Source organism: Rousettus aegyptiacus, unplaced genomic scaffold (assembly GCF_014176215.1).
Source record: "Rousettus aegyptiacus isolate mRouAeg1 unplaced genomic scaffold, mRouAeg1.p scaffold_m13_p_4, whole genome shotgun sequence".
Taxonomy (NCBI): Eukaryota; Metazoa; Chordata; class Mammalia; order Chiroptera; family Pteropodidae; genus Rousettus; species Rousettus aegyptiacus.
Window position 1 is genome coordinate 144,676,802 of NW_023416307.1, and position 23,608 is coordinate 144,700,409.

General features: G+C 45.2%; 1 protein-coding gene across 2 annotated transcripts in view; it reads left to right on the forward strand.

Moving 5' to 3' along the window:
• Nucleotides 1-1,466: 1,466 nt before the first annotated feature.
• CMTM7 (CKLF like MARVEL transmembrane domain containing 7) overlaps nucleotides 1,467-23,608 on the forward strand; it is a 46,045-nt gene continuing 23,903 nt past the window's right edge. The window contains exon 1 of one of the 2 annotated variants that reach the window (XM_016140762.2): nucleotides 1,467-1,661. In XM_016140762.2, the coding sequence (XP_015996248.2) occupies nucleotides 1,506-1,661 (156 nt within the window). In that variant the 5' untranslated portion in view covers nucleotides 1,467-1,505. The remainder of the gene's footprint in view (nucleotides 1,662-23,608) is intronic. The other variant, XM_016140760.2, reaches the window with a different exon arrangement.

Below are 23,608 nucleotides of genomic sequence, written 5' to 3' on the forward strand. Positions count from 1 at the left end.
TACATGAAAAATGATCTGCAATGCCAACTTCATGCCTGGGGGCACAGAGCTGGAAATGTGATAGAATGTCTTCAGTCTATTGCATTGTCCCAGCAGCCCAGAGGTGCAATTACTGTTTTTTTGTTGTTTGTTTTTTGTTTTTTGTTTTTTGTTTTTTGGTTTTTTTTTTTTTTTTTTTTTTTACAGAGAAATGCAGGTACCAGGCACTGTGACTGCTGTCTAAGGAGAAAACAGATATTGGAGGCAATTTTGGTTTTTTTTTTTTTTGGTCATGAAAATTAACAAGTGGACACAAAAGTTGAGAAAATAATGTAATGTCTCAACTCTGGCAATGATTGGTTCTCAACCCTGAGCGTTCACAGGAATTGCCTGGGCAACCTGTCAGAGCAGAAATTGCATGAGTATCTCCACATTCTAGAATTATGAGGACTGCCACAGTGATGACAGTCTTTTGATGGGAGGACAGCACTGGCATCCAATAATCTCATAGAAGAGAATTTTTTTTTTTTTATGTTATCTCCAAATGAAGTTAAAGTCTGGCCACAGAGACGCTCTGCTCAAAGGATCACTGATAGCACATCTCATCGTGGGAGCCCTGTTTGGGCCTGTCTTCATTTATAAAACAACCCAGAAGGAGTGAAACATAGTATGTCACTTGAATAATTTTTCAACAGCTTCTAATAGAAGTAAAAATATGCTCACCTTGTGACCCAGCAAATCCACTCATTGGTATTTACCCCAAAGAAATGAGTTATGTTCACCAAAAAAACCTTACCAGAATGTTCATCGCAGCTGTATTGGGCACAACAGAATGAAGCTCAAATGCAATGTGCTGAGCGAAAGAAGCCTGACACAAACGAGATTATTCTGTATTATTTCAAGTATATCAAGTCCAAGAACAGGCAAAACGAAACTGTAGTAAAAAAAAAAAAAAAGAAGAAGAATATTGGGGAAAAGGGAAGGTAGACTGAGAATGAACACGAGCGAACTTTTTGGGGTATTGGCAAGTTATATTTGTGGGGCAAGTTCTATTTGTGGTTATGGGGGTGTTGATACAGAAAAGTTAACAACGCTGAACACAGAAGGTCTGGACATTTTAGTATATTAAGTTATAAAGCTCAATAAAGATGCTCTGAGCACAAATCCTCACCCACACACCATCCCAGGAGGCTCACACCCAGCTGTGACCCTGGCTTTGCCCGTTTCGGAAAGGCCACGGCCCACGGCGTCCGTTTTCCTCCTCCCTGCAGACCAACTTCCGCGCATCTCTGAGGGTTGAGACCTGCCGCCGCTACCTTCCCGGAAAGTGGCGCACCAGCCCCTCTGCGGCCGGGTCCCGCCGCAGCTGGATGGGTGCCTCCGGCGCGGGCCGGGACGCGTGCGCCCCGCCCCCCCGCCGCCCGGGGCCCGCCCCCGCCCCGGCCCCGCCCCGCCCCGCCCCGCCCCGCCTTATCTGGCCCCTCGGCCGCGGCCCCGGGAGGCGGCCGGCGGGCAGGGGCCGCGCGATGTCGCAAGGAGCAGGGCTCGTCCGCACCACGTGCAGCAGCAGCGCCTTCGGACCCGCGGCCGGCGCGGGGCCGCGGGGCGCGGGCCCCTCCGAGGGGCTGCTGGACCCCATCTACCCCCGCACTCACGGGGCGCTCCTGAAAGTGGCGCAGATGGTAAGACAGGCCCAGGGCGCAGGGGCCGGGGTCACACGGAGTGGCCCAGTGGGGAAGGGGTCCGGGGAGGGGACGCGGCAGGCGGCCCGAGCATCGCTCCACGGGCGGGCGGGGGCGGCGCCGCCGAAGTCACGCTGAAGGAAGGCTCCCTCCCCGAAAATGGGGTGTGCAGCCCCCGCCCTGGGGCTCAGCCCCCGCCGCGGGGCTCAGCCCCGCCGCCTGCCCCTTGATTACGTGGACCCATCTCCACGGCCCCAAGTTCCTCCAGGCGCCCCCCGCGGGGCCTCTCCCGCGTCCCGGTAGAAACCGCGAGCAGAAGTTCCTTTTCGCGCTCCTTCCTCTTCTCGGGGCCGCGCGGCTTCGAACCCGAGCCGCGGCTGGAAGAGTCGCCCGGGCGGCGGCGCCGAGGCGGCGAAACCCGACCTCGCCCCGCCTGCGGCCTCCTCTGGCCTCGCAGCCCGGCGCGCGGGGCTTGGCCCTTCTGGGCGCACTTTCGCCCCAGGGAGGGGATCCGAAGGCCTCCTGTTCCAGGGCCGGGAAAAAGAATTGGGATCCTAGGGCAGCCGTCCTGGTCCCCTGCCCGCTTGAGTTTCAAGGGAGGGCCTGGGTCTCCGGCGGCCGTTGGAAGGCAGATGATCAGTGGGGGAGGCTTGTTTTGAGGATCCCGTACTTATTTTGGGGAGGCAGAATCGCCCGAATGAGGGTCACCTGTGGAGCCAGGCAGGATGAAGGTGACCACACAGCACAGGGGCCTTCCACCAGGGCAGATATGCCGGGCCTGTGCTCGTGTTCCCCGCTTTCCTTCTCCCTTCCATGTTCTTTAAAAAATTTGAATCTTAAATACCTTTCCCATTAGTTTCGTGTTTTGAAACTGGGTTGGACTGTTTGTGACTCTCCACTCATTGCAATGTTTGCAACAAGAATGGTGGAGAGGGGAGCGGCCCTTTCAAAGAGGGATGTGGAGAAAGGAATGTGGGGAAAGGAACAACCTGAGGCCCCTTAGCTGGGGCCTGCTAAGGTGCTCCAGCTCAGGGGGAGGGACTGAACGCTGGGTGAGAGCTGCCCTTACTGTCACAGCACTGTTACTCTGGTGTGTGTGGAGGAGACTCACATTTCCTGCTTGGGCCAAATCTGAAGGAAAGGGGACTGAGTTCTCTTTTCTCTAAGAAAAGTGTCTAGGTAGACCAAATTAGGAAGTAGAGGCATGTTAGCTACTACCAACAACAACAACAAAAAATTCATTGAGCAGTGGTTGGAGCAAGGCTTTTTTGTTTGTTTGTTTTGGTTCAGGCTAAGAGATCCGATTAGCTAAACAGAAGGGACCAGCTTATCTCCCATCCTTAAAAGATGGGTGAGTGAGACAGGCCTCACCTGAGCAATGAAAGACATGCATGAGTTGAGTGATGAGTTTGGTGGGCAAAGACTGAGATCAGAAGCCTTCATCTTGGTCCATGAGTTTGATGAACAAAGGTAATGGGAATAAGAAGGCTCTATGCTGGTCTAAGTTTGGTGGACAAAGACTGTGGAGAAGAGAAATATCCATTTCATTTTAAGCTCCTCAATTAGCCTCTCGCCTGTGGCCCTTGTACCAGGTTGTAGGTGATATTGATGGGCCCTGTTGTTCCAAAGAAAAGAACAAAGACTTGGAGAATTGCTTCTCTGTGTGCAAAACTATGACCAGTGGATTTTTACACCTCTTCCATTCCCTAGGAAACCCTCTGTGCCTACAGGTTAGTTTGAGGAGATCCTCTGGGAGCGAAGTTCCCCATGCAGAGTGGTCCTATTACAATAGAAAGACTATTTAGGACTGTCTTTTTGGGCCTCTTGTCTACCTCGTCCCCATTCTCTTCCTGTTTTCTGGGGCATCTTCTTGGGCATTTGATGTTCACTTTTCTTCTCTGCTGGAAAATGCATAGCCATGTTTTAACATTTGGGAGGGCAGAAGCAGCTAAAATGTCGCCACCCTTTGGGCACTCTGTGGGTCTCTCATTTCGACCGTTGATGTCTTGCTTATATCCTGAACAGGCTGACCCTTCTGTTTTAAGCTTCCTATAAAGTATTTTTATCATGGTCTGATCAATGGACTGTCAACATATTATTTTAGGAGATCATTGAAAAGGCTCTTCCTTTGGAGAACAGCTTCCTTTCTTTGCTTTGGGCCTTTCTTGGGTCCACCAGTACCAGAAAATGAGAAGGTGAGAAAATAGGAAGAAAGTTTCTGAGTGAAACTTGGTCCTCGACATGTCATTTCAATGAATCTTTATAATCCTGTGGCCGTGACGATTTAGTGTCTTGGGTCTTCCTCAATTGACTAGAGATACAGTCAATCATATTCGTTGGCCCTAAGAGACTGGTGGCTTCTGTTGTTGTTAATAACTTTTTTTTGAGCCCTACTGTTGTTCTTGATAATGTGCTAGGAATTACATACTGTATATCATGCATATGTCATTATAAATGTTTTTAAGAATCCAATAATGTGTTTGACAAATGAGGAAACTGGCAGAAAGGTTGGGCTACCAAAGTCATACAGTTGTCTGCAGCCGAGGTGGGGTCCACCCAGGCCTGACTGGCTCGTATCCCCAGAAAACCATAGAGTTAGTGCTTGTTAATAAATCTAGGGACATCAAGGCCACAGTGTGATAATAACACGCAGCAAGGATGTGGAAGACATGAAGAAATCAGCATCCTCATGCACTGCTGGTGAGAATATAAAGTGGTACAGCCAGTCAGGCACTTTCTCGAACTGCGAAACGTACAGAGCTGCCACATGATCCAGCAGTTCCACTCCTAGGTGTGTACTCAAGAAGAACGGAAACGTATGTCCACACAAAAACTTCTACATGAAGGTTCATAGCAGCATTATTCATAATAGCCAAAAAAGTGGAAAGGACCCAAATATCTATACTGATGAATGGATAAATAAAATGGTATATCCATACAATGGAATATCAGAAGTTAGCTGAAAAAGGAATGAAGTACTGATACCTGCTACAACATGGATGGACCTTGAAAACATTATGCTAAGTGAAAGAAGCCAGATACAAAAGGCCACAAAGGATATGATTCCACTTATGTGAAATGTCCAGAATAGGCAAATTTATAGAGACAGAAAGTGGATTAGTAGTTGTTTAGGGCTAAAGGGTTAGGGAACAATGCAGGGTGGCTGCTAACTGGTAGGGAGTTTGTTTCGAGGATGATGAAAATGCTCTAAAATTGTGGTTGCACACCTCTGTGAATATACTAAAAACCATTGACTTACGCACTTTACATATGTGAATTATATCTCAACAAAGCTGTTAAAAATAAATAGATCTAGTGAAGAGTTTGGGATGGGGGAAATTCCGTGAAGTCACTGGGCTTTGGAGGGCCATAGCTACACTTCCAGAAACTCCTTCGGGGTGCCTCCCCCAGGCCCACTGCTAGAGGAAGGCATGTCCACATAGAACCTCACAAAATCTGAGCTGAAGAGCCAGGTCTCTTCGCATCACCTGGGTGCCTGAGGGGCCTGACCTTGAAAGAGCTGTCCTGAGGTCTGGAGGGGTCCAGATGCCCTTGCTTATGGACTCACCAGAATTTCTCATCAGTTTGTTTGTTTGGCAGACACTTTTGAATGCCATATTCATCTCCATTTCTGCAGAAACAGATGGTTGTGACTTAGCCCTTGCCCTCAAGAAGCCTGGGATTCTTCTGAGGAGACAGACAAGTCCCAAAACTGCCTATTCAGGGACATAAAAGCTCTGATGATTGCCCACATAAAAGAGGAAGAATGGAGGTGACATTTGAGCTAAATCTTGAGAAACGAGTATGGGTTTGTCAGGTTGAGAGTTACACGTTTACCCCCTGAATGCCTTTATTCAGTATGCCTAAGTAAAAGATAGGTGACGTGTTGGGGATGGGATGGGTGGAAGGGAAGAGAATATAACAAGACACGAGGCAATGTTCGTGCAATTCTTAACCTTCCTACCGCCAGCCCTTAGGAGGCTTCATCTCATTTATTGAGCAGCCACCATCTTCTTAACTCTGTGTGAGGCGTGTGGAATGGCGCAGTGAACAAGACAGACCCTTTCTGCCTGTGCGGAAAAACAGACTGGGACATTTGCAAAACCATAATATGTAAGGAAAATCGGAATGTAGTTTCACAAGCAGCAAAGATGGAAACCTAGATGCCTTCCAGAAGGTTCCTTTATTTATTCAGCAAATATTTGGACACCTACTGCATGCTCAGGCACAGTGGAAAGAAAACTAAACAAGACAGATCAGCCCCTGTCCTCTTATACTCGAATAGGGAAAATAAACATTAATCAGATGATTATAAATTATAAACTATGATAAAGGCTATGAAAGAGAGGTACTCAGTAGCATAAAGAATTAACTAGGGGGTCTCACCTGTCTAGGAGGGAAGGAGGGGCTTCTCTGGGGGATGGAATATTTGAAGGAGGAGGGAACAGCATTACCGGAAGAAGGAAGGGCATGCACAATGGCTGGGTCTGGAAGAAGGGGGGTATTGCTGTGGTTGGAGTGGAAGGAACAAGGACAGAAGCAGCTTGGGCAAGACTGGAGAACTATGCAGGGACCAGACCCCCAGAAGGCCTGCCAGGTCATGCTGAGGGCATGTTTCTTATCCTAAGAATGCCAGAGAAGCATCACGTCCATGTCACCCCACCACTGAATGATGGTTCTCAACCTGCACTGCCCCCTACAGGTCATTTTGGAACTTCGTATGAACTCTTGGTTGTCACAGGGATTAGGATCATATTAGGTACATATTTTATTCATTTCAGGGTAGTCATGAGGGCATTGCAAACCTTTAATATCCTAAAGAGATACTTTGCCTGAAATAAGATTGAAGGAGCCTAGCCAGGCTGGGTGGAACCTGAGTGAGAGTGTGAGTCTTGGGAGAGTACACTTAGTTTTCTGGCACGAAAGAGAATCCCAAAGACCCTTCAGGCCAGAGTGATTATGGGCTACACTTTGCAAATTCACAGCCCAGTTCTCAAATGGAATTTGACTGCGGGTGATCTAAGCCTCTAGTCTAGCTGTGAACAGATCTATGAGTGGAGAGTGACCCAGCATAACCCAGAACGGTCCGCCGCTCTGTCCTGTTTTAGATCCTGTAGCAAGGGACGCCAGTTTGGTTCCCAAATGCGGTCTGCACACCCAGGTCCTGTTCCCTGGAAGCTGGAGAGTTAAGGGCAGCAGAGAACCTCACTGCTAAGATTCTTTGATTCCAGCCCAGTCCTGAGCCAAGAACAAGACAGTACTTTTCATCAATGGTCAGACAAATAAAAATGGTAAAAATAAGCGATAGGCTTTATTCCTGATAACAAAAGTAATACCTGTTCATTGTAGAAACTTTGAGACACAAGAAAAATAGACTTTTCCACTCCCTCTCCCCAGAGATTAATATTTAAAATTTTAAAAGATAATTTGGGGTCATTTCTTTTTCATTATCAATATATCATGAGTATTTTTCCTATATCTCCTGTTTCATAGTACATATATAATTTGGGTGTTGTGTTGTTTGCAAAATTAAGATACTATATATATTTTGTAAAATGCTTTTTTTTTTTTTTTTTTTGCTTAATATATGATAAATGTTTTCTTGTGTGACTTCGTGTTCATCTGCAACTTGGGTTTTCACGGCGTTGTTCTTACCAGTCATGGACATACCATGGTCTGTGTCACCAGCCTCCTCCCCTGTATTGTGACTCAAGGAACTTCCAGTTCTGCCCATGTACAAAATAGGCTGTGATGAGCTTCCTTTAACAGAAGTTCTAGTGTACAGACCCGTACATACTTCCTCAGAATAAGTGGCAATGACCTTTTACAGAGAGAGAAAGGAAGTGCTTCTTGCCCTTCTGAGCAGGATGGCATTAAATAATTGTGTAGACTTTTTAACATCTAGAAATTAATGGATAGCCCTTTATCATCTAGAAATTCCAAGGAGCCAGGTGTGCTAGTAATCATATTTCAAGTTGCAATACCATTTTTGGTGTCTGTTGATTTGGAAAAGAAACAATGACATTAACGGGCTAGAAAATTCCATAATGCTTTTAGATGCACTTGTATTTATTAAGGCATGGCAACAGCATCTGCATACTTTAAAAAACGATTGTATCACATAGGTGCAAGACTTTATTTATTCAGGCTGCAGAACATTTGGATTTCTTAACCACTGGCAAGAATTACCCTCTGGGGTACCCCAAATAACCACTTGCCCCCAGAATGGGAACCACTGCCCCTAAGAGATGATACTGAGGAAGACACTAGCTGAAGGGTCCACCAGGCTGCAGGGGCCAACGTGGCTGTGTGCATGGTCTGGTGTGAGTCTGGAGAGTGTGCCACAAGTTTTCTGGCATTGCAGTGGGTCCTAGAGACCCTCCCGAGCCATCCTAGGTCTCACTTGGGGGGATCCCTGTGTGGGGTCTGTGCATCTATTTAAATTCTTGCGTCAGGGAAGGCTGCTTCTGTGTTCCCTTCCTCCCAGTCCTCCGTCCCTAGCTCTCAGCGTTGGCGCTTCCTGCTCAGCGTCGCTGGACATCCATCTGTTTCCTCCCCCTGCCATCTGCCTCAGGGGACTGGCCCAGGCATGCTGCCCGTGCAGCCTCCCTTTGACCTGCCGCCTGCCACATGCTCGCTTTCTTTGTCATCATTTTGGCTCAGTGGTTCCCTAGCCCGCTGCTCACTCCCTGGCATTCCTCACGGGGGTCCTTAGCAACTCCTGGCATCAGCAGCCTGGCTCAGAGCCTGGTGCTGGCTGCCGGTTGCTCAGCGGCCTTGGGTCTTTCTGTAGGGAAAAGGAGGATGGGACAGAATCCTATCCCATGCTTCAGGGCGGAAACCGTTAACAGAGATGCTTCTCAGCCTCCTACAGAGAAAGTGTTTCACCTGGTTTGTGTTTAAACAGTAATGGCAGTGACATGGCTCTTCCTTTTCCTGGGGCTGCCACACTTTTTTTAAAATTATTCTTACTTTAGATAGAAGGACAGATTGATAAAGAGAGCAAAGTTGTCTGTGGAGTGGATTATACTTATTACCCTCAGAAAGGATTGCTGTGAAACTCGAGAGAAAAGCAGTAATTTCATTTTTAGATGGAGGACATGAAATTCCTTCACAAGGGAATGAGGAGGGAGAAAAAGGAGAAATTAAATGCTTGCAGGTACAGAGTAATTTGGAACCTTCTGGAAAGCAGAGAGAATGCCTAAATATAGTATGACCTTTTTATATTTTTTACTTGCTTCTTCCTCTTAGGTATATTTTCTTTTTTTTTATTCCCCTAAGAAGACAGCAGCAATGCTAATACTGTTTACAAAGAAGTCTTTGTTTTAACTTTTCCTCTCAAATGGTAAAAGTGGTACTTAACTAATAATAACAGCATCTAGACTCATTGAGTTAGGTGATAGCACTGGGCCAGGTGTTTTACACGTGTCACCTCATTTAATCCCCATGATTCATGGATCCTGTCATTATCTGCATTTTACTGAGACCCAGAGAGGTCAGTTAACTTGCCCAAAGCCACAAAACCATAAATAGTGAAGTTGGGGTTTGGACCAGACAGTTTGAGTCCAGATTTCGAGCTCATACAAAGATGGTTTGGGGTCATTTCATTTTCGTTATCAATACACCATGAGTATTTTTCCCATGTCATTAAACCTTACTTGAAATGTTGTGATAACTGCATATAAGCCCATTAGTTGTACCATAATTTATCCATTTGGCTCCTCTGGTGAGCAGGCAGGCGCAGATCCAGTAGGAGGTGCTGTGAGATGTGACACCAAGTAACGGTGGCAGTTTTACCCAAAGATGAAATCAGCCAGAGTGGGGGGCAGGGTGGGGGGGAAACCTCTCCCTGGGGTATTGAACAGAGAGTGTGTACACATATTTTATAAAGCATTTTCACGTGTTACCCACACGGCCGCTGGGAGGTTTAAGAAAAGACCGTTAGTATTACTCTCATTTTTAAGTCATAAGTTTCTCCAGACAGGAGAAATAAGGTTTAAGTGTCTAATCTACTACATCAGGCAATTTTTACATTTTTTCCTTTGTTTAACCCTTCTATTGACTCTGTGTGTTTATTTTCCCTTTCTTTTGGTTTAATGGAGGCTGAGAGGTTGTGTAACTTATGCAAGGTTCAAACTATCTAAGTCTAAAGCCACCATTTGAATCTTGGTGTGGCTCTGGGAAATGGGGCGCTCCACCGAGATTCTCCTGTTTTGAGGCAATGGAGCTGCGATTTTATACCCCGCGCTGGCTGCAGACCCAGGGACTGCTGAGCCAGGCGGCTGCTGCTGTCCAGGGGAAACCATTAGGAGCTTGTCGGTGGGAGGAGTTAGCAGACGGTGCCCCTGGGGGGATGGGTGCACTGGCCTGGTTAAAGGGAGCCCCATTGTGCAGGGCACCAGTGGAGCCATTGAAGTTGCTTCCTGCCTGTCATCCCGGATGAGGCTCTAGCTGGTGCACTCTGGGGACATACAGACCTGAGTGCAGCCTCCTTCCACCTGCAAAACTGGTTTATCAGTATTCTTGCCCAGGCGTCCTGTAGATGTACAATGCCAGGCAGCGGCATGACGGACTGTACAAGACTTTCGGTTACTTTTTACTGTCTACTCGAACAGTCGTGTTATTTTTTCCTTTTGTGTGTATGTGTGTGTGTGTGTGTGTGTGTGTGTGTGTGTTATTTTTTCAACTCCTGTTTGAAATGAGGAGAGAGAAAACCATGTTAACTTTTACTGAATGAAAAATAAAATCAACAGGAGGCAGAGTTATTTCTGCAAACTGTAATAGGAAAATTGTAAGCATTGTCATGGGAGGGTGGTCAAGTTAGCCCTGTTTAATGTACTGCTTGTGAAATGCAGTTGCTGCTTTCTTAAATTTTTATAGAAGTGCCCTTGTGGTTGTAGTCTCTAAATTACATCTATATATACTTTTGTAACTTTTTCTTCATAAACCATTCCAGATTTATGGAAATGTTGCAAAAGCAATGTAAAGACCTTCTTCGGTTGTTAACATTTTGCTGCACGTGTTTAATCCTCTTCCATTTATATACATATTTTTCTCTCTGAACCATTTGAGAGCAGACTAATGCCTTTTTGTCCGGCAGTACTGCAGTATGTGTTTCCTAAGAAGAAGGACCTTCTCTTCCATATCCGCAGTGCAGTTACCTCAGTCAGGAAATTAACAACACCAGTGCTATTACCCCATCTACTAGCCGCATTCAGATTTCACCTGTTGATCCACTGATGTCCTTTCTCTTGTCTAGGATCCCATCCCTGGTCACACGTTGCATTCACTTGTCATGGCTCTTTACTCTCTTTCAATTGGAAACAGCTTCTCAGTCTTTCTTGTCTTGACCTCAGCATTTGTGAAGAGCCCAGGACAGAGTAACCCCATCATCGATGTTCAAGTTCGTTTGGAGGGCCCCTCTGATTCTCAGCATATTGTAGCTACTGTGGACGCAAACAAAAAAGAAGGAAACATGTTTGGATCATGGCACGCTTTATCTCAATTTTCGTGGCTTTTGTTTTCACAAAAGCCGCTTTTGCTAACTTCGATGTGACGTTAATAGTTAATAGTTCAAGTTGAGCTCAACTGAATGTCTTGTTTTAAAAAAAGAAAAACAAAAACTTAGCTCAAATGTTACATCGTTGGGACAGTGACCAGAAGTTATCGAGGCCTTCTCATCTACCGAACTTGACATGAGTTACTTCATTTAATCCTCACAGTAGCCCTACCATTTAGATACTATTATTTTTCGTATTTTTTGCCAAGCATCTGAATTCACGGTAGTTGTGCAGTCAGATATTGCCATACAGGGTTCAGCTTGACAATAGAGATATTTACCTGTTAACCAGAACCCACGCCCCCTCGTTCACAGCGTGGGCTTGTTTCTGGCTGCCGCCGCGCAGGCAGACATTCCCTGCAGCCTTGGTATTTAAGTGTGGTCCTGCAGCTGGTTCTCACCGAGCGAATGAGAGTGGAAGTGATATTCGCCACTTCCTATCAAAGGCTTTTAAGTGGTAGGATTGTCTACTCTCTGTCAGCTGTATTCAAAGGACTCCGAGACTCTATTTTTCGTATTTAAAGATAAAATAGAAACGAACCCAGGTCTAGAAACAGCTTGCTTTCCCCCTGGACTCCTTCCTCGATCCCCCTCATCTAATGTAGTCACCCTAAATCCACCCCGAACCCCATCCCTTCACCCTATCCTGTTGCCCAGTTCTGATTTCTTCACAGCACTTCTCTGGCCGAAATCCCCTTGTTCACTTATTACTCATTAATGGCGGGTCTTCACCACCAGGGCCTGGACTGCAGTGGGGCAGCGACCTTTCTGTCTGAGTCACCACAGGTAGTAAGCACCTATAATCTTTCTTTTTTTTTTTTTTTGAATGAATGAAAGCACATTTCTTCCCCAAAGCCCCTGGTGGTAGCACTCCTTTCAAAACAGTCAGCCTGGGCGAAGTGCTTGAGCGACTTGGAAGGAAGACACGATCATGCTGTGTTGGCAGGTGCCCGCCCGGGGGTGGGCTGTGGGCCCAGCTGTGGGAAGGGCCCCTCTGCCAGGCCCAGGATGTGCGGTGGGGCCTGCAGCACATCTCTCCAGACCCGCAGGCCAGGACGCAGGGCGTCTCTGGCAGAGTGAGGAGAGGCCGAGGGGAGAAGCAGGCGAGGACCCCAGCAAGGAGAGGGTGGGATGCCCAGCCCAGAGTCTCAGATAAACATACAGTTTCTGCACTGGCTGCCGGCGTGAGAGCACCTTTCTTTTTTATTTAGTCGAGTTGACAGGTTTCCACGGACTCACACTGTCAAAACAGTAGGTTCCTATGCCAAAGGAAACAGAGGCGAGCCAAGGGATGAGAGAAGCGTCTGTCAGTTTGTCAAGCTGTCGGGACAGCGTTTCTAATTTAAAGCAACACCAGCAAACACTGAATAGTGGCATTCCTGTACTGGATTAAAGGCTAAAAAGAAATCGAGTGCCAGACGTGGCCGGCTCAGTTTCTGATTTCTATTTCTGGCTCAGAAACTAACCCTTCGATGTGGTCCTAGTTGCAGCTCTTTACCTGGCCAAGGCTACTTCAAGTCACTTCGCCAAATATTTATTTAGTGCTTACCCTGTCCTAGCCCTGTGCCAGTTGCTGGGGAACAGCAGTGAACAAGACGGGTTCAGCCCCTCCTCTGTGAGCTGAAAATCTGGACAGTGAACAGATGTGATGTTTCATCACCTCTAAGGCACCATTGTTTTCGGCACTGTTAGGAAAAGAAGGAAGAAAGGAAAGAAAAGGAGAGGGGAGGGGAGGGGAGGGGAGGGGAGAGGAGAGGAAAGGGGAGAGGAAAGGGGAAAGGAGAGGTTTTTAATTATATGATAATACATATCTCTTATTTAGAATTTTTATGATTATTGAAAGATCTTTCAAACTCAGAGATTTTGTATTTTCTCGTGTGTAGATATAAAGGGAAATTGGTGAAAGAAGACAAATTGGTTAAGATATTCTTAAAACTTTGTCATAGTCAGAACCCTCTTTTAAATTCCTTTCTTTAAAATGTATTTTTACACATTGTTGTCTTCTATGTCATCAAGGGTGTGAGCAATACAGCGTTCCTAAGAAGAATCCATAAAAGAACTGAAAGCCATTAGGGCTTGGCTCATCCTCTGGCTTTGGACCCCCACTTTGGGAATGATGCTAAAAACATACTGATTCACCATCCTTCCATCTCAGCCCCACAAAGTCTCTGGTTCCCAGAGCTTCAAAGAGTGCTCCACTCTGGCTCCAGGATTTTCTCCCATGCTGCTGACACCCTTTCTGCAAGTTTCGATCCTGGAACATTGAACGTTGGCACATGGCAGGCATGGTAACTACTCTACTACTGCTGTCTGGTCTGGCCATCAGCGATTGTAGAATACACCCCTACCTTGAGGGAAGTAAAAATGTGCAAGAATGAGCATCTTTGAATTAGTGAAGTGTGGTTAGTGTGAGCACCATGAAGGAGGAAGCAGAGGATGCTGTGAGCACAGATAACAGGGGTGATCTAGCTTGCTGTCAGATCTTCCCAGGTAAGGAAACTTTAGGCTGAGACTCGAGCATGGGAAGAGCCAAGGCAGGAGGAAAAGGTGGGAAGAGTGTTCTGAAACAGGGAACAGCCTGTGCCAAGACCCAGAGCTGAGAGAGAAGATAGGGAGTTGGAAAATTTCTTGGTGAATTCTCAAAATGAGCTTTTTGGTACTGGTGGAGCATGAGAGAACTGGAGCCACAGATGTAAGTCAATAGTGGTCCTGTTGAGCTTTGACACTTCATTATTGTCAAGTGTCTTACAGGAACTGCCGGAGGAATGACTGATGTAGAGAGCATGTTAATTTACCTGTTCCATCTGGGTCTTCCAATGAAGGCATTTTATCGGTCTAGCATTTTATTTTTGAGATTTTATATTACTACACAAGTACGATTAGAGCAACATTAACACAATTTATATTTTTAAAAGTATTAAGAAAACGAAATTCACCCATGACCCACCGTCGTACAGATTCCGCAGAAGTTCCAGCTAGGTCCTTGAGTGAGTATGGAAGCTTTCAAGGCTGTGATCCTGCTGACTACAGTCGTGGATTCTGCTTCCCTCTTATTTTTTTTTTATCACAGAATTCAATATTTAGTAACACGCCTGTTGCTATAAAATCTTCATAATTATGCACAATATGTGCCATCATCTAAGTAGATATTCTTTAGTAACCATTCAGTTTTGAACATGTGGGTTGGTTTTGAGCTTTTAGCTACTGTACATATTATATTGAACATTTGCCGTGGTTGGGAAACGATAGTCTGCTTGCCAAAATTGGCCTGCCAGCTGTTTTTTTTTCTTTTACATTTTATTTTATTATTAGTTTCGAGTATACAGTACATTGGTTAGACATTTATATAATTTATGAAACAATCCCCTTGATTACTCTGTCACCCCTCTGGCTCTACACATAACCATTACATTACTGCTCACCGCATTCCCTATGCCATGTCCTGATGCCCGTGACCATCTATCAACTACTAATTTGTACTTTAACCCTTTACCCCTTTCTCCCAGCCCCCCAACTCTCCTCGCCCTGGCTTTCACCAGATTGTCATCTATATTTGTGAGCCTGTATTCGATTAGTTTGTTCTTTTTGTTCCTTAGATTCTGCATATAAGTGAAATCATATGATATTTATCTCTTCTCTGACATTTCGCTCATCGTAACTTCTAGGTCCATCCCTGTCATTGCAAATGGTAGGATTTCATTTTTTAATGTGCTAGCTGTTTTTTAAATAAAACTTTATTGGTACACAGCCAAACCCACTCACTTATGTATTGCATGTGGCAGCTTTTGCGCTGTGCTACAGAGTTGAGTAGCGATTGTGTGGCTCTCAAATCCTAAAATATTTACTCTCTGGCTCTTTACCAAAAATATCCGCCAACCCCTGTTTTATAGTGTGTAGTAGAGCTTTTTCTGACTAGGGTTATTTTCCCTAGGATAAATTCTGAGAGGTGGTATTATTCAGGATATAGATGTTATTTTTCTGCTTTCAAAATAATTTCTAATTTACAACATGAATATGGACCATATAAATAGTGATATGAGAACAGATGAATGAACCAACTAATTGACCATTATAAGATTATAATAATTAGAAGGTATTATAAAGCCACTCTGGTTGTACTCAGAGTTTTCTAATTTACATTTCCCTTTAACCCCCCTCCCCAAGTAATACCCAGTTCTTTTCATTCAGAGCATTCCTCACAGCTCTTAATTGTATTAATGCACAGCTAGCTGCTGTAACATGTAAACCCTCAAATGTCAGTGGTTTAACACAATAGCCTTTCCCCTTCCTTACTCCCTGGCTAAGCACCACTTCTCAGCCACATCTCTATAATTTGGCAAGAAGAACACAGATTTTGATATCACTTAGCTATCTCTGCTATAATTACTATTTTAAAAAATCTTACTATAAAATATATATTCTATTTGCAATATTAGTATATACAATAAATAATAGATTCAATATATTATATGTAATAGCGTATATTCATATGCTCAATTCTGAATTCACAAGTCTAAAAGGATGAACTGGGAAAACTTTGCTCACACCTCTGTTTGACTGCCACCCTGCCCTGGAGAGGACGTTGTTTACATATGCTCACTGTTCTGTAGCTTACTTTTTAAAGCTTTTATTATGGGAAATTTTTAACATAAGCATATTGAGAATATTATAATGACCCCACACCTACTTATCACCCAGCTAAAACAGTTATCAGCGTATGGCCAATCTTGTTTCATCGATGTCTCCCATCCATCTCACAGGTTGTTTTGAAGCAAGTCCTAGACTCCTTATTCAGTATGCATTCTTTTTAATAATGACCTCTATTACTAATATATTACTGTTGTCACAACTCAGAAAACTAACAATTTCTTAATACCATCAAATATCCGGTCTGTTCAGATTTCTTCAGTTTGTGTGTGTATATGTGTTATGTGTCTTTAAATAGTCGGTTTGTGCAAATCAGGATCCAAACAAAAACCCACATTTTGTATTTCATTCGTATATTTCTCAAGTCTCTCTTAATCTTTGGACTCCTCCTCCTCCTTCTTTTTCCTTACCATCGCATTCTCGAATAAATGTGGTCATTCATTCCTGGGGTTCCTTCTCGCTGAGTAGATGTATCTGAGTAGGTGTGTCTGAGTGCATCTTCGTGGTGTCATTAACAAAGTCTCCAGTCCCCTGTATTTCCTAAGGTTGACAGATCTAGAGGTTCATCAGATTCGGATTTGTTTGTTCATTTGTTTGTCGCAGGACCACTTCCTGGGTGGTAATGTGTATTTCCATCAGGAGATTAATGATGTCTGGTTATCTATTTTCATGGTGTTAAGATTGTTCAGTAGGTTCAGGTGTTGTCCACCAGATCCTTCCATTAATAAAGTGGGAACCATGCTTTTTTTGATGGTTTTTGCATTGCTATTTTCATCTAACAGTATGTATTCATTGTCTAAGCATGAGGTTCTCTGCTTCATAATTATTTATTTGCTTCCTGCCTCTCAATGTCTGCACTTAATGTCATGGGAGCTAAGAACATGTTTCTGAGACTGTTTCTAGGGGATTGCGCTGCCCCATCCTAATGATCAACTTAAGTGCTCTTGATTAGTTTTCATTCTCAGCTTTGCATTGACTTTGAAAGTTTGCACCTTCTTCGTTGCTCTTCATAATGATGCTTCAACACCGACCGCATTCATAGTTCTTTTTTGGCGCAAATCTCTGCTCTTTCCTTCATCTTTGACATTTCTTACTAAGACTCCTTTTATTGCCTTCTTACTGGAAGAAGAGGTAAAATACAAGTTACTAAAATAATAAGTATTCAGATTTCACAGACCATCTGCCTCTGAACAGATGTCTACTTTAAGCCAAGAGGAAAAGTGAAGAAAAATAAAGCCCGAACCTTGCAGGGAGGGCCCTCTCCACTGGGAGCAAAAGGGAGGCTGATAAAGTAGTGGCTCCAATTTAGTTTCTAATTCACATGCAGAAAGAGACACTTTCCAGAAAATTCAATTAAGGAAGAGGAAGTGGTAACCCAAGAATGTTATGATAGAGGGACTGCAGATTATTTACTATAATAATATTGTTCCATGCACCTGATGAGGGTTTGATTTTGCATTCAAAACATGTAGAACATGTAATATGTGCCAGGTGCTGTGCTTCGTGCTTTTCAGGTATTATCTCAGATGAGATAGCCCTCTAAGTGGGGTACCATTTGTCATCTCCACTTTCCATCTGGGAAAACTTGAGGCTCTGGGATGTTATATAACTTTTATAGGTCACATATCCAGTAAGAGGCAGTGGGATTCTCACTGCTCGAGTGATATGTAGGGTAAGTCACTTATCCTCTCTGTTCCTCAGTTTCCGCATCTGTGAAATGGGGAAGATGATATCACCTGGTCCGAAGGTCATAGATCCTATGTGATGTACTTGAGCCCTGAGTAAATGTTAGTTATTACTCTTTTGCCTCCTTTAAGTGTCAATAGTGAGATCTGTCATCTTTAATCCTTTCTTCAGAAATCAACTAGACTTTTTCTTAGTATTCATTATAGTTGTAGTTCCTACAAGGTCTTCATCTTCTTTTCCTCACTGTATGTTCCCACCTTATTCCGTGAGTCTGCACTGGTCCTTTTGATAGGAACGTTAGATTGGTGCAGGTCAGTGTCTGAATGGGAGCTAGTATTGAAGATGTTCTATTTTTCATTTCACTATTGAGTGTAGAGCATGTAATATGTGTCAGGCAGAGAGGCATCGAGGTGACGACGAAAGAATGTCCAGTTGGCTCTTGCCTCTGCTGCTGAGTGAGCTTGGATAAATCGTGCCCCTGATCTTGATCTCAAATTTCTCTCCTGTGAAGTGGGAGGGCAGTTTTCAAGATCACTTTTGTTCTAGTCATCACATCTATGTATATAACTGTACAGGGCCAGAGTATGGATTGCGTGGCAAGCCTACAAAAGCCTGGATGTGGATGAACTGTGAATGTTGGGAGCTGTGCTGTTCCTACATCAGGGCCTTTTCTATAATGTTTTTCTGTCGGTGTCAAGAAATTTCAGGGCAGAGAAGGTCTGAGTTCTGAAAATAAAACCCTGTGGAAATGCCGCAGTGAGGTTTTTACATGGTGTAGTGAGGGCTGGGGCCTCTGAATTTCATCTTATCTCTATAACCTCTCGCTCTGCGGTTTGAGAGTATCATGAGACCATCTCTCTGCAGGTGTCTTATTTTTTTTTAGTTTTTTGGGTTTTTTTAAAGTTTTTTTTTGGTAACAGCTTCGTTGAGATATAATTCATGTACCATACAGTTGATCCATTTAAAGTATATGATTCGGTGCTTTTTGATATATTCACGGAATATGCGCCACCATCACCACAATCAATTTCACAACGTTTAGAAGTTATGCGCATTTTAACAGATGCATAGAATCTTGTATCCGTCACCACAGCATGATATAAAACAGCCTCACCACCCCCAAAATCTCCTCGTACTCTCACTTCGTAGTCACCCCTTTCCCTACCTCATAACCGTTTTTGCCTTTTCATATACATTTTAGAATCAGCTTGTCAACATCTATCCAAAAAGCCTGCCGGGATTTGATTGGGATTATGCTGACTCTGTACATCAATTTGGGGTAGATTGACATGTTGATAATATTACATTTTCCAATCCATGTGTGTGTTATACCTCTTCTTTTATTTAGGTCTTCTTTGATTTTTTTCATCAGTATTTTGTAGTTTTCAGCGTACTACAAGGTTAGGTTTAAACATAATAAATATCCTCCCCCCTTTTTTTTTTTTTTTGGCTACTATTAAATAGATCTGTGTAAATAGTTCTGTTTCTAATATTTAATTTCAGTTTTTATTGCTAAAATATAGAAACACAATTAATTTGTATATGTCGATCTTGCAACCTGCGATATTGCTAAATTTATTTATTAGTTCTAGGATCTTTTTCTGTAGATTCTTTGAGATTTTCAACCTAGGTAATCATATAGTCTATAAATTAAAAAAAATTGTTTTCTTTCTGTCCATCTATATGCCTTTTTTTTTTTTCTTACCTTATTGCAACTTCCAGAAATATGCTGAATGAGAGTGGTGAGAGAGGACATCCTTTCTTTGTTCCCCGTATTAGGGGAAAAGCATGCAGTCTCACCACTAAGCACAATAGTAGCTGTAAATTATTCTGTAAATGCCCTTTATCAGGTTAAGGATGTTCCTGCTATCCTAGTTTGCCGAAAGTTTTTTGTTTTTTTGTTTTCGTTTTTGTTTTGTTTTTTTAAGAATGGATGTTGAATTTTGTAAAATGCTTTTTCTGCATCAGTTGGTATGCATTTTTGGTTTTCCTTCTTGGTTCTGTTAATCAGTGGTGCATACATTGATTTTCAGGTGTTGAACCAGCCTTGTGTTCCTGGAATAAACTTCGGTTACTTGTGCGTTTGTATTTTTTACGTACTGTTGGATTCAGCATGCTAATATTTTGTCAAGGGTTTCTGAGAGCCTGAAAAGCATTTGTCCGTAAGTTTGCTAACGACCCAGCCCACTGTCAGCCCCTCCCTTCTAGACACGCACATCCTGAGTCCAGAGTGGGTTATTCTGAATCCTCGTCTCTCTTTCCTCTTCCTGTGGTGGCTGTTCTTTTTGGCTTTCCTCGTTTCTCACTTCTGCTCACGTGTTAGAAAAGCATGAAGTTACGGTACTCAATATAGAAACAGGATTTAGGAAGAAGCATTTGAGTCCAGTAGCTAGATTCAAGTTAATTTGCCTCACCTTCTTGAGGTCCTGCTCAATGTCTGGCCCCCACTGTGGCCCTCGGAGGACAGTGAATTTGTGTTGGATTTATCTGAGTGGTGCCGATTCCTGTTAACAGGCGCAGGAGAGGAGGTGTCGTCTAGGGTGAACCTTTCGTTCATGCCTCTTTCACGTTCACGTCTTCCCTGCTTCCTCCAAAGGCATCCAGACCGGGGCAGAGGGAGGGCTGCTCCCTGGGGACTGGAGGGCCCTCTTTGTCTTACCACCAGGCGGCCCCGGGGTGACCCTGCATGTCCAGTGAGGGGAAATGCAGGGCGTGCCTGGCTTCCAGCCTTACCAGGTTATTTTTAACCAGCGAAGTCTGAAAGGAGGGCTTTGTTTCCACCTGGCACTCGGGTGACTCAGAAGTGAGAGAGGGAAGGGAAGTGCAGGCCTCAGAAAAGGGCCTGCTCAACGCCCGCCTCCTGAAATAACTTCCACGGACCTGGGGGCGCAGGTCACATGATCTTGCCTTTGTGCTGAAGACAAGGTGGCTGGAGGAGGGCGGGAGAACAGGGCAAAGCGTCCACACCGCAGCCCCCCTCCTCCCCACCCGCGGTCCCGCCTGTCTGCAGGGGGGTTCACCACTGCAGGCTTTCTGGTCCCTGGAAGCACAGGCAGCCAGAGGGCAGGTGGGGGAGGTCCTCCCTGGGGAGTTGTTCTCTGGGTCCCAGAGCAGGAGAGGGGGACAGCTCACGGCCTGCAGAAGGGGTGAGGCCTGGCGCATTTTTCTTTAATCGGTGGTTTCGTATGTGGAAATGTTTGGACAGGTGGCATTGCCAGCTCATTCTGAGTGTGCTCTCAGCAATTTGAGGAATCTGAGGCAGCTGCCTCCCTACTCGGTAGCAAGGGGAGTTTCCTGTCGGCACCTGCCAGCCACATGGACACTGCAGTCGGGTTGCCTGCTCCCCACATCACCATGCAGCCTTGATCCCCGGAGGCTTCCCTGGGACGTCCATGCCACCTGCTGTCCTCCTCTCTCACCTGTCTCCTCTGCCCATTCCTCCGGCTGGTACTTCAGTCTCGTCCTCCTTACCTCACTAGGACTGACGTGGCCTCCTCCCGACCAGCGCCTGAGTCCCTTCTCCCCCATCTCTGGTCCACCTAGAGATTAGTTCTCCGAAAGTGCAATTCTGCCTGTAGCCCTTTCTGCTCAATAACCTTCACTAGCTCCCCACTGCCCACCAGTAATGTCCCCTTCCTCAGCCTGGCATCGGTCCCCTGCCAGCGTCCTCCCTTCATGCCCCTTTACACACTCTGGGGCTTGCCTAAAATGGACAACTCACTGGTTCTCGAACGTGCCCTGTGTTTTCCCACCCTGTGCTGTCTTTCACCGTGTTCCCTCCGCTGGAAGCTTCTGTTTTCCATTCTGCGTCTACTCAAATCCCACCTCCTGGGGAGCCCACACAGGGGCTTCACCTGCACCTCACAGAGGACACACCTGACCTCCTCCCCGCTCCAGGCTCCTATCTTCACAAATCATACCTCCCTGATGATATGTATCCTCTATTCTCTTTTAAGGGACTTGTGTCTGGGCCTAAAGCTCCTTACCCTTTAGGACAGAGCCTGTGCCTAAGCTGTCATCATATTGTGCTCATCTCCTGGTGACAATACACTCACTGCACTTAGAAGAATCATGTTGAAGTGCTACTCTGCTAAGAGCTTCTCAAACTTCATCCCGTGTTCCCCTTCCTGGCATATCTCTGAAAGGAGTTTTAACACCCAACATTGGTGAATGTTTACTAGAGCAGTACCATGCTATTCTGTTGTGCCAAAATCAGCTCATTTAATCCTCATATCAACTCTGCGTGCTAGGTTGTCTTATTATCCTCATTTTAAAGATGAGGAAACTGAGGCCCAGGGAGGTTAACTGGCCCACTAGTAATTATGTTTATGAATGACTTTTTGATCCATGGAGCTTGCTAGCCATGCCTTATTTGCTCCCATTCAGGCTGACTTACTTATTCTGACTGGAGCCCAGCCTTGGGCCAACAATCAGCCTTTCTTTTCCATTCCTCACTGGGTACCATTTGACAGTCATGCATCCTTAAACACTGTGGTTTTCCATCAGTGACACATGCTTACAATCCCTTAATGGTTCTTGTGTACTTGCTTTGTCATTTTTTATCCCAGACTAATTTCTTCTCCCCGAGGCTGGCACTAATTTGGCATTCTGCTGCCTGGGTTTTTAGGCATCCCACACCCACATTCTCAAATTCAGCAGCTGCTGACTTCTGGCAAGTGCCCAGGGCTGGATGCCAGGCCTCCTGCTGGAACCGGCCCCACAGCTCCTCCAGATATTTACTTCCCCAGGATGGTGGCCAAAGGACTGAGCAGCATAACTGTTTATCCCACATCAGGGTTCACGTAGGATTGTCTTCTGCAAAGTGGAAACCAGTGTCCTTGGTATCACTAGTGCTCATCACAGGGCTGGGAACATGCTTGGTACTCAATAAATAATCACCGAATAAGTAAGTAACTTTGTTCTTCTTTTCATTTTCAAAACTAGAGTTGCCTGACTGGGAAACCTAGAATATTCTGGAAACAGAAGTATCAGTTAGCTTTCGCTGCATGACAAATGGTCATAAAACCTTGGTGGCATATGACAATAAGTTTATTGTTCGGATGACTAAAGTCAGCTGGGGTTGGCTCTGTTAACCATGAACGAGGTGTGCTTCCACGTCTGGGGGTTGGCTTCTGTCATGTGGGCTGGGTTCGGCCAGGGTAGCTGAAGTGACTCAGCACTGTCCACAAGTCTTTCCTCCTTCTGCGACCAGCAGGCTGGTAGGTTGAGTGGAGAAAAGCGGTGGAAGGATGGCATTAGGCGGTGCGAGCTCACCGAACTCAGAAGAGCCGACCTCTGCGGCCGCACCACGGCGAGAGTTACCGCATTTAATTTAAAGAAAATCAACGTGTAAATATATTTTCAAATGAAATCTTACCAGGAAGCATCAATAAATGATTCTTCCAAGCTGAGCTGCTCAGGGGTGGGGCCGAGAAAATGCCAACGCTACAGTTCTCGTCCTCCTCCTTCTCCCTATGGGATTCCGCGGCTACTGGGAAGCCCGAGCCCAGAGCTCTCAGAGGTTGCCTCTGACCGCCACTGGCATTTCTCATTTAACGAAAGCAAGCTCGATGCCTCCCGGCTCAGCAGTTTTAGCCGCGTCAGAGCTTCTAGTCTGCAGATGATTCGGAATGAGCATCCACTCAGTGATGGCCGGATGGAGGTCGGGATATCAGCCATTCTTAAGTCTTCCCCACCGCAGCGGTTTCATTTTTGAATACTCAGCGACAGCGTCCACAGAGGCGACAGCTGCCTTTCAGCTGCGCCTGCCCCAAGAGCATCTCTGCTGAGGGGACGTTTTTTTTAAGCCAGAGCCCCAGGTGCGGGTCACAGATGTTCTCTGTCTCACCTGGGCTCATTCATCACTGCCCTCTGGACAGATCTCAACTTCCTCGTGCAAAGAATCAAAACATGAAACCCAGAACGATTCATGTGCTACTTTCAAAACAGACCAAACGGGACCTTTTTTAATTTAAGCGCCTGCTCCAGCTTCCATGGCTACATATCAAATTACCTCAAAACGCAGCGGTGTAAAACCACCACTTATTATGCTCAC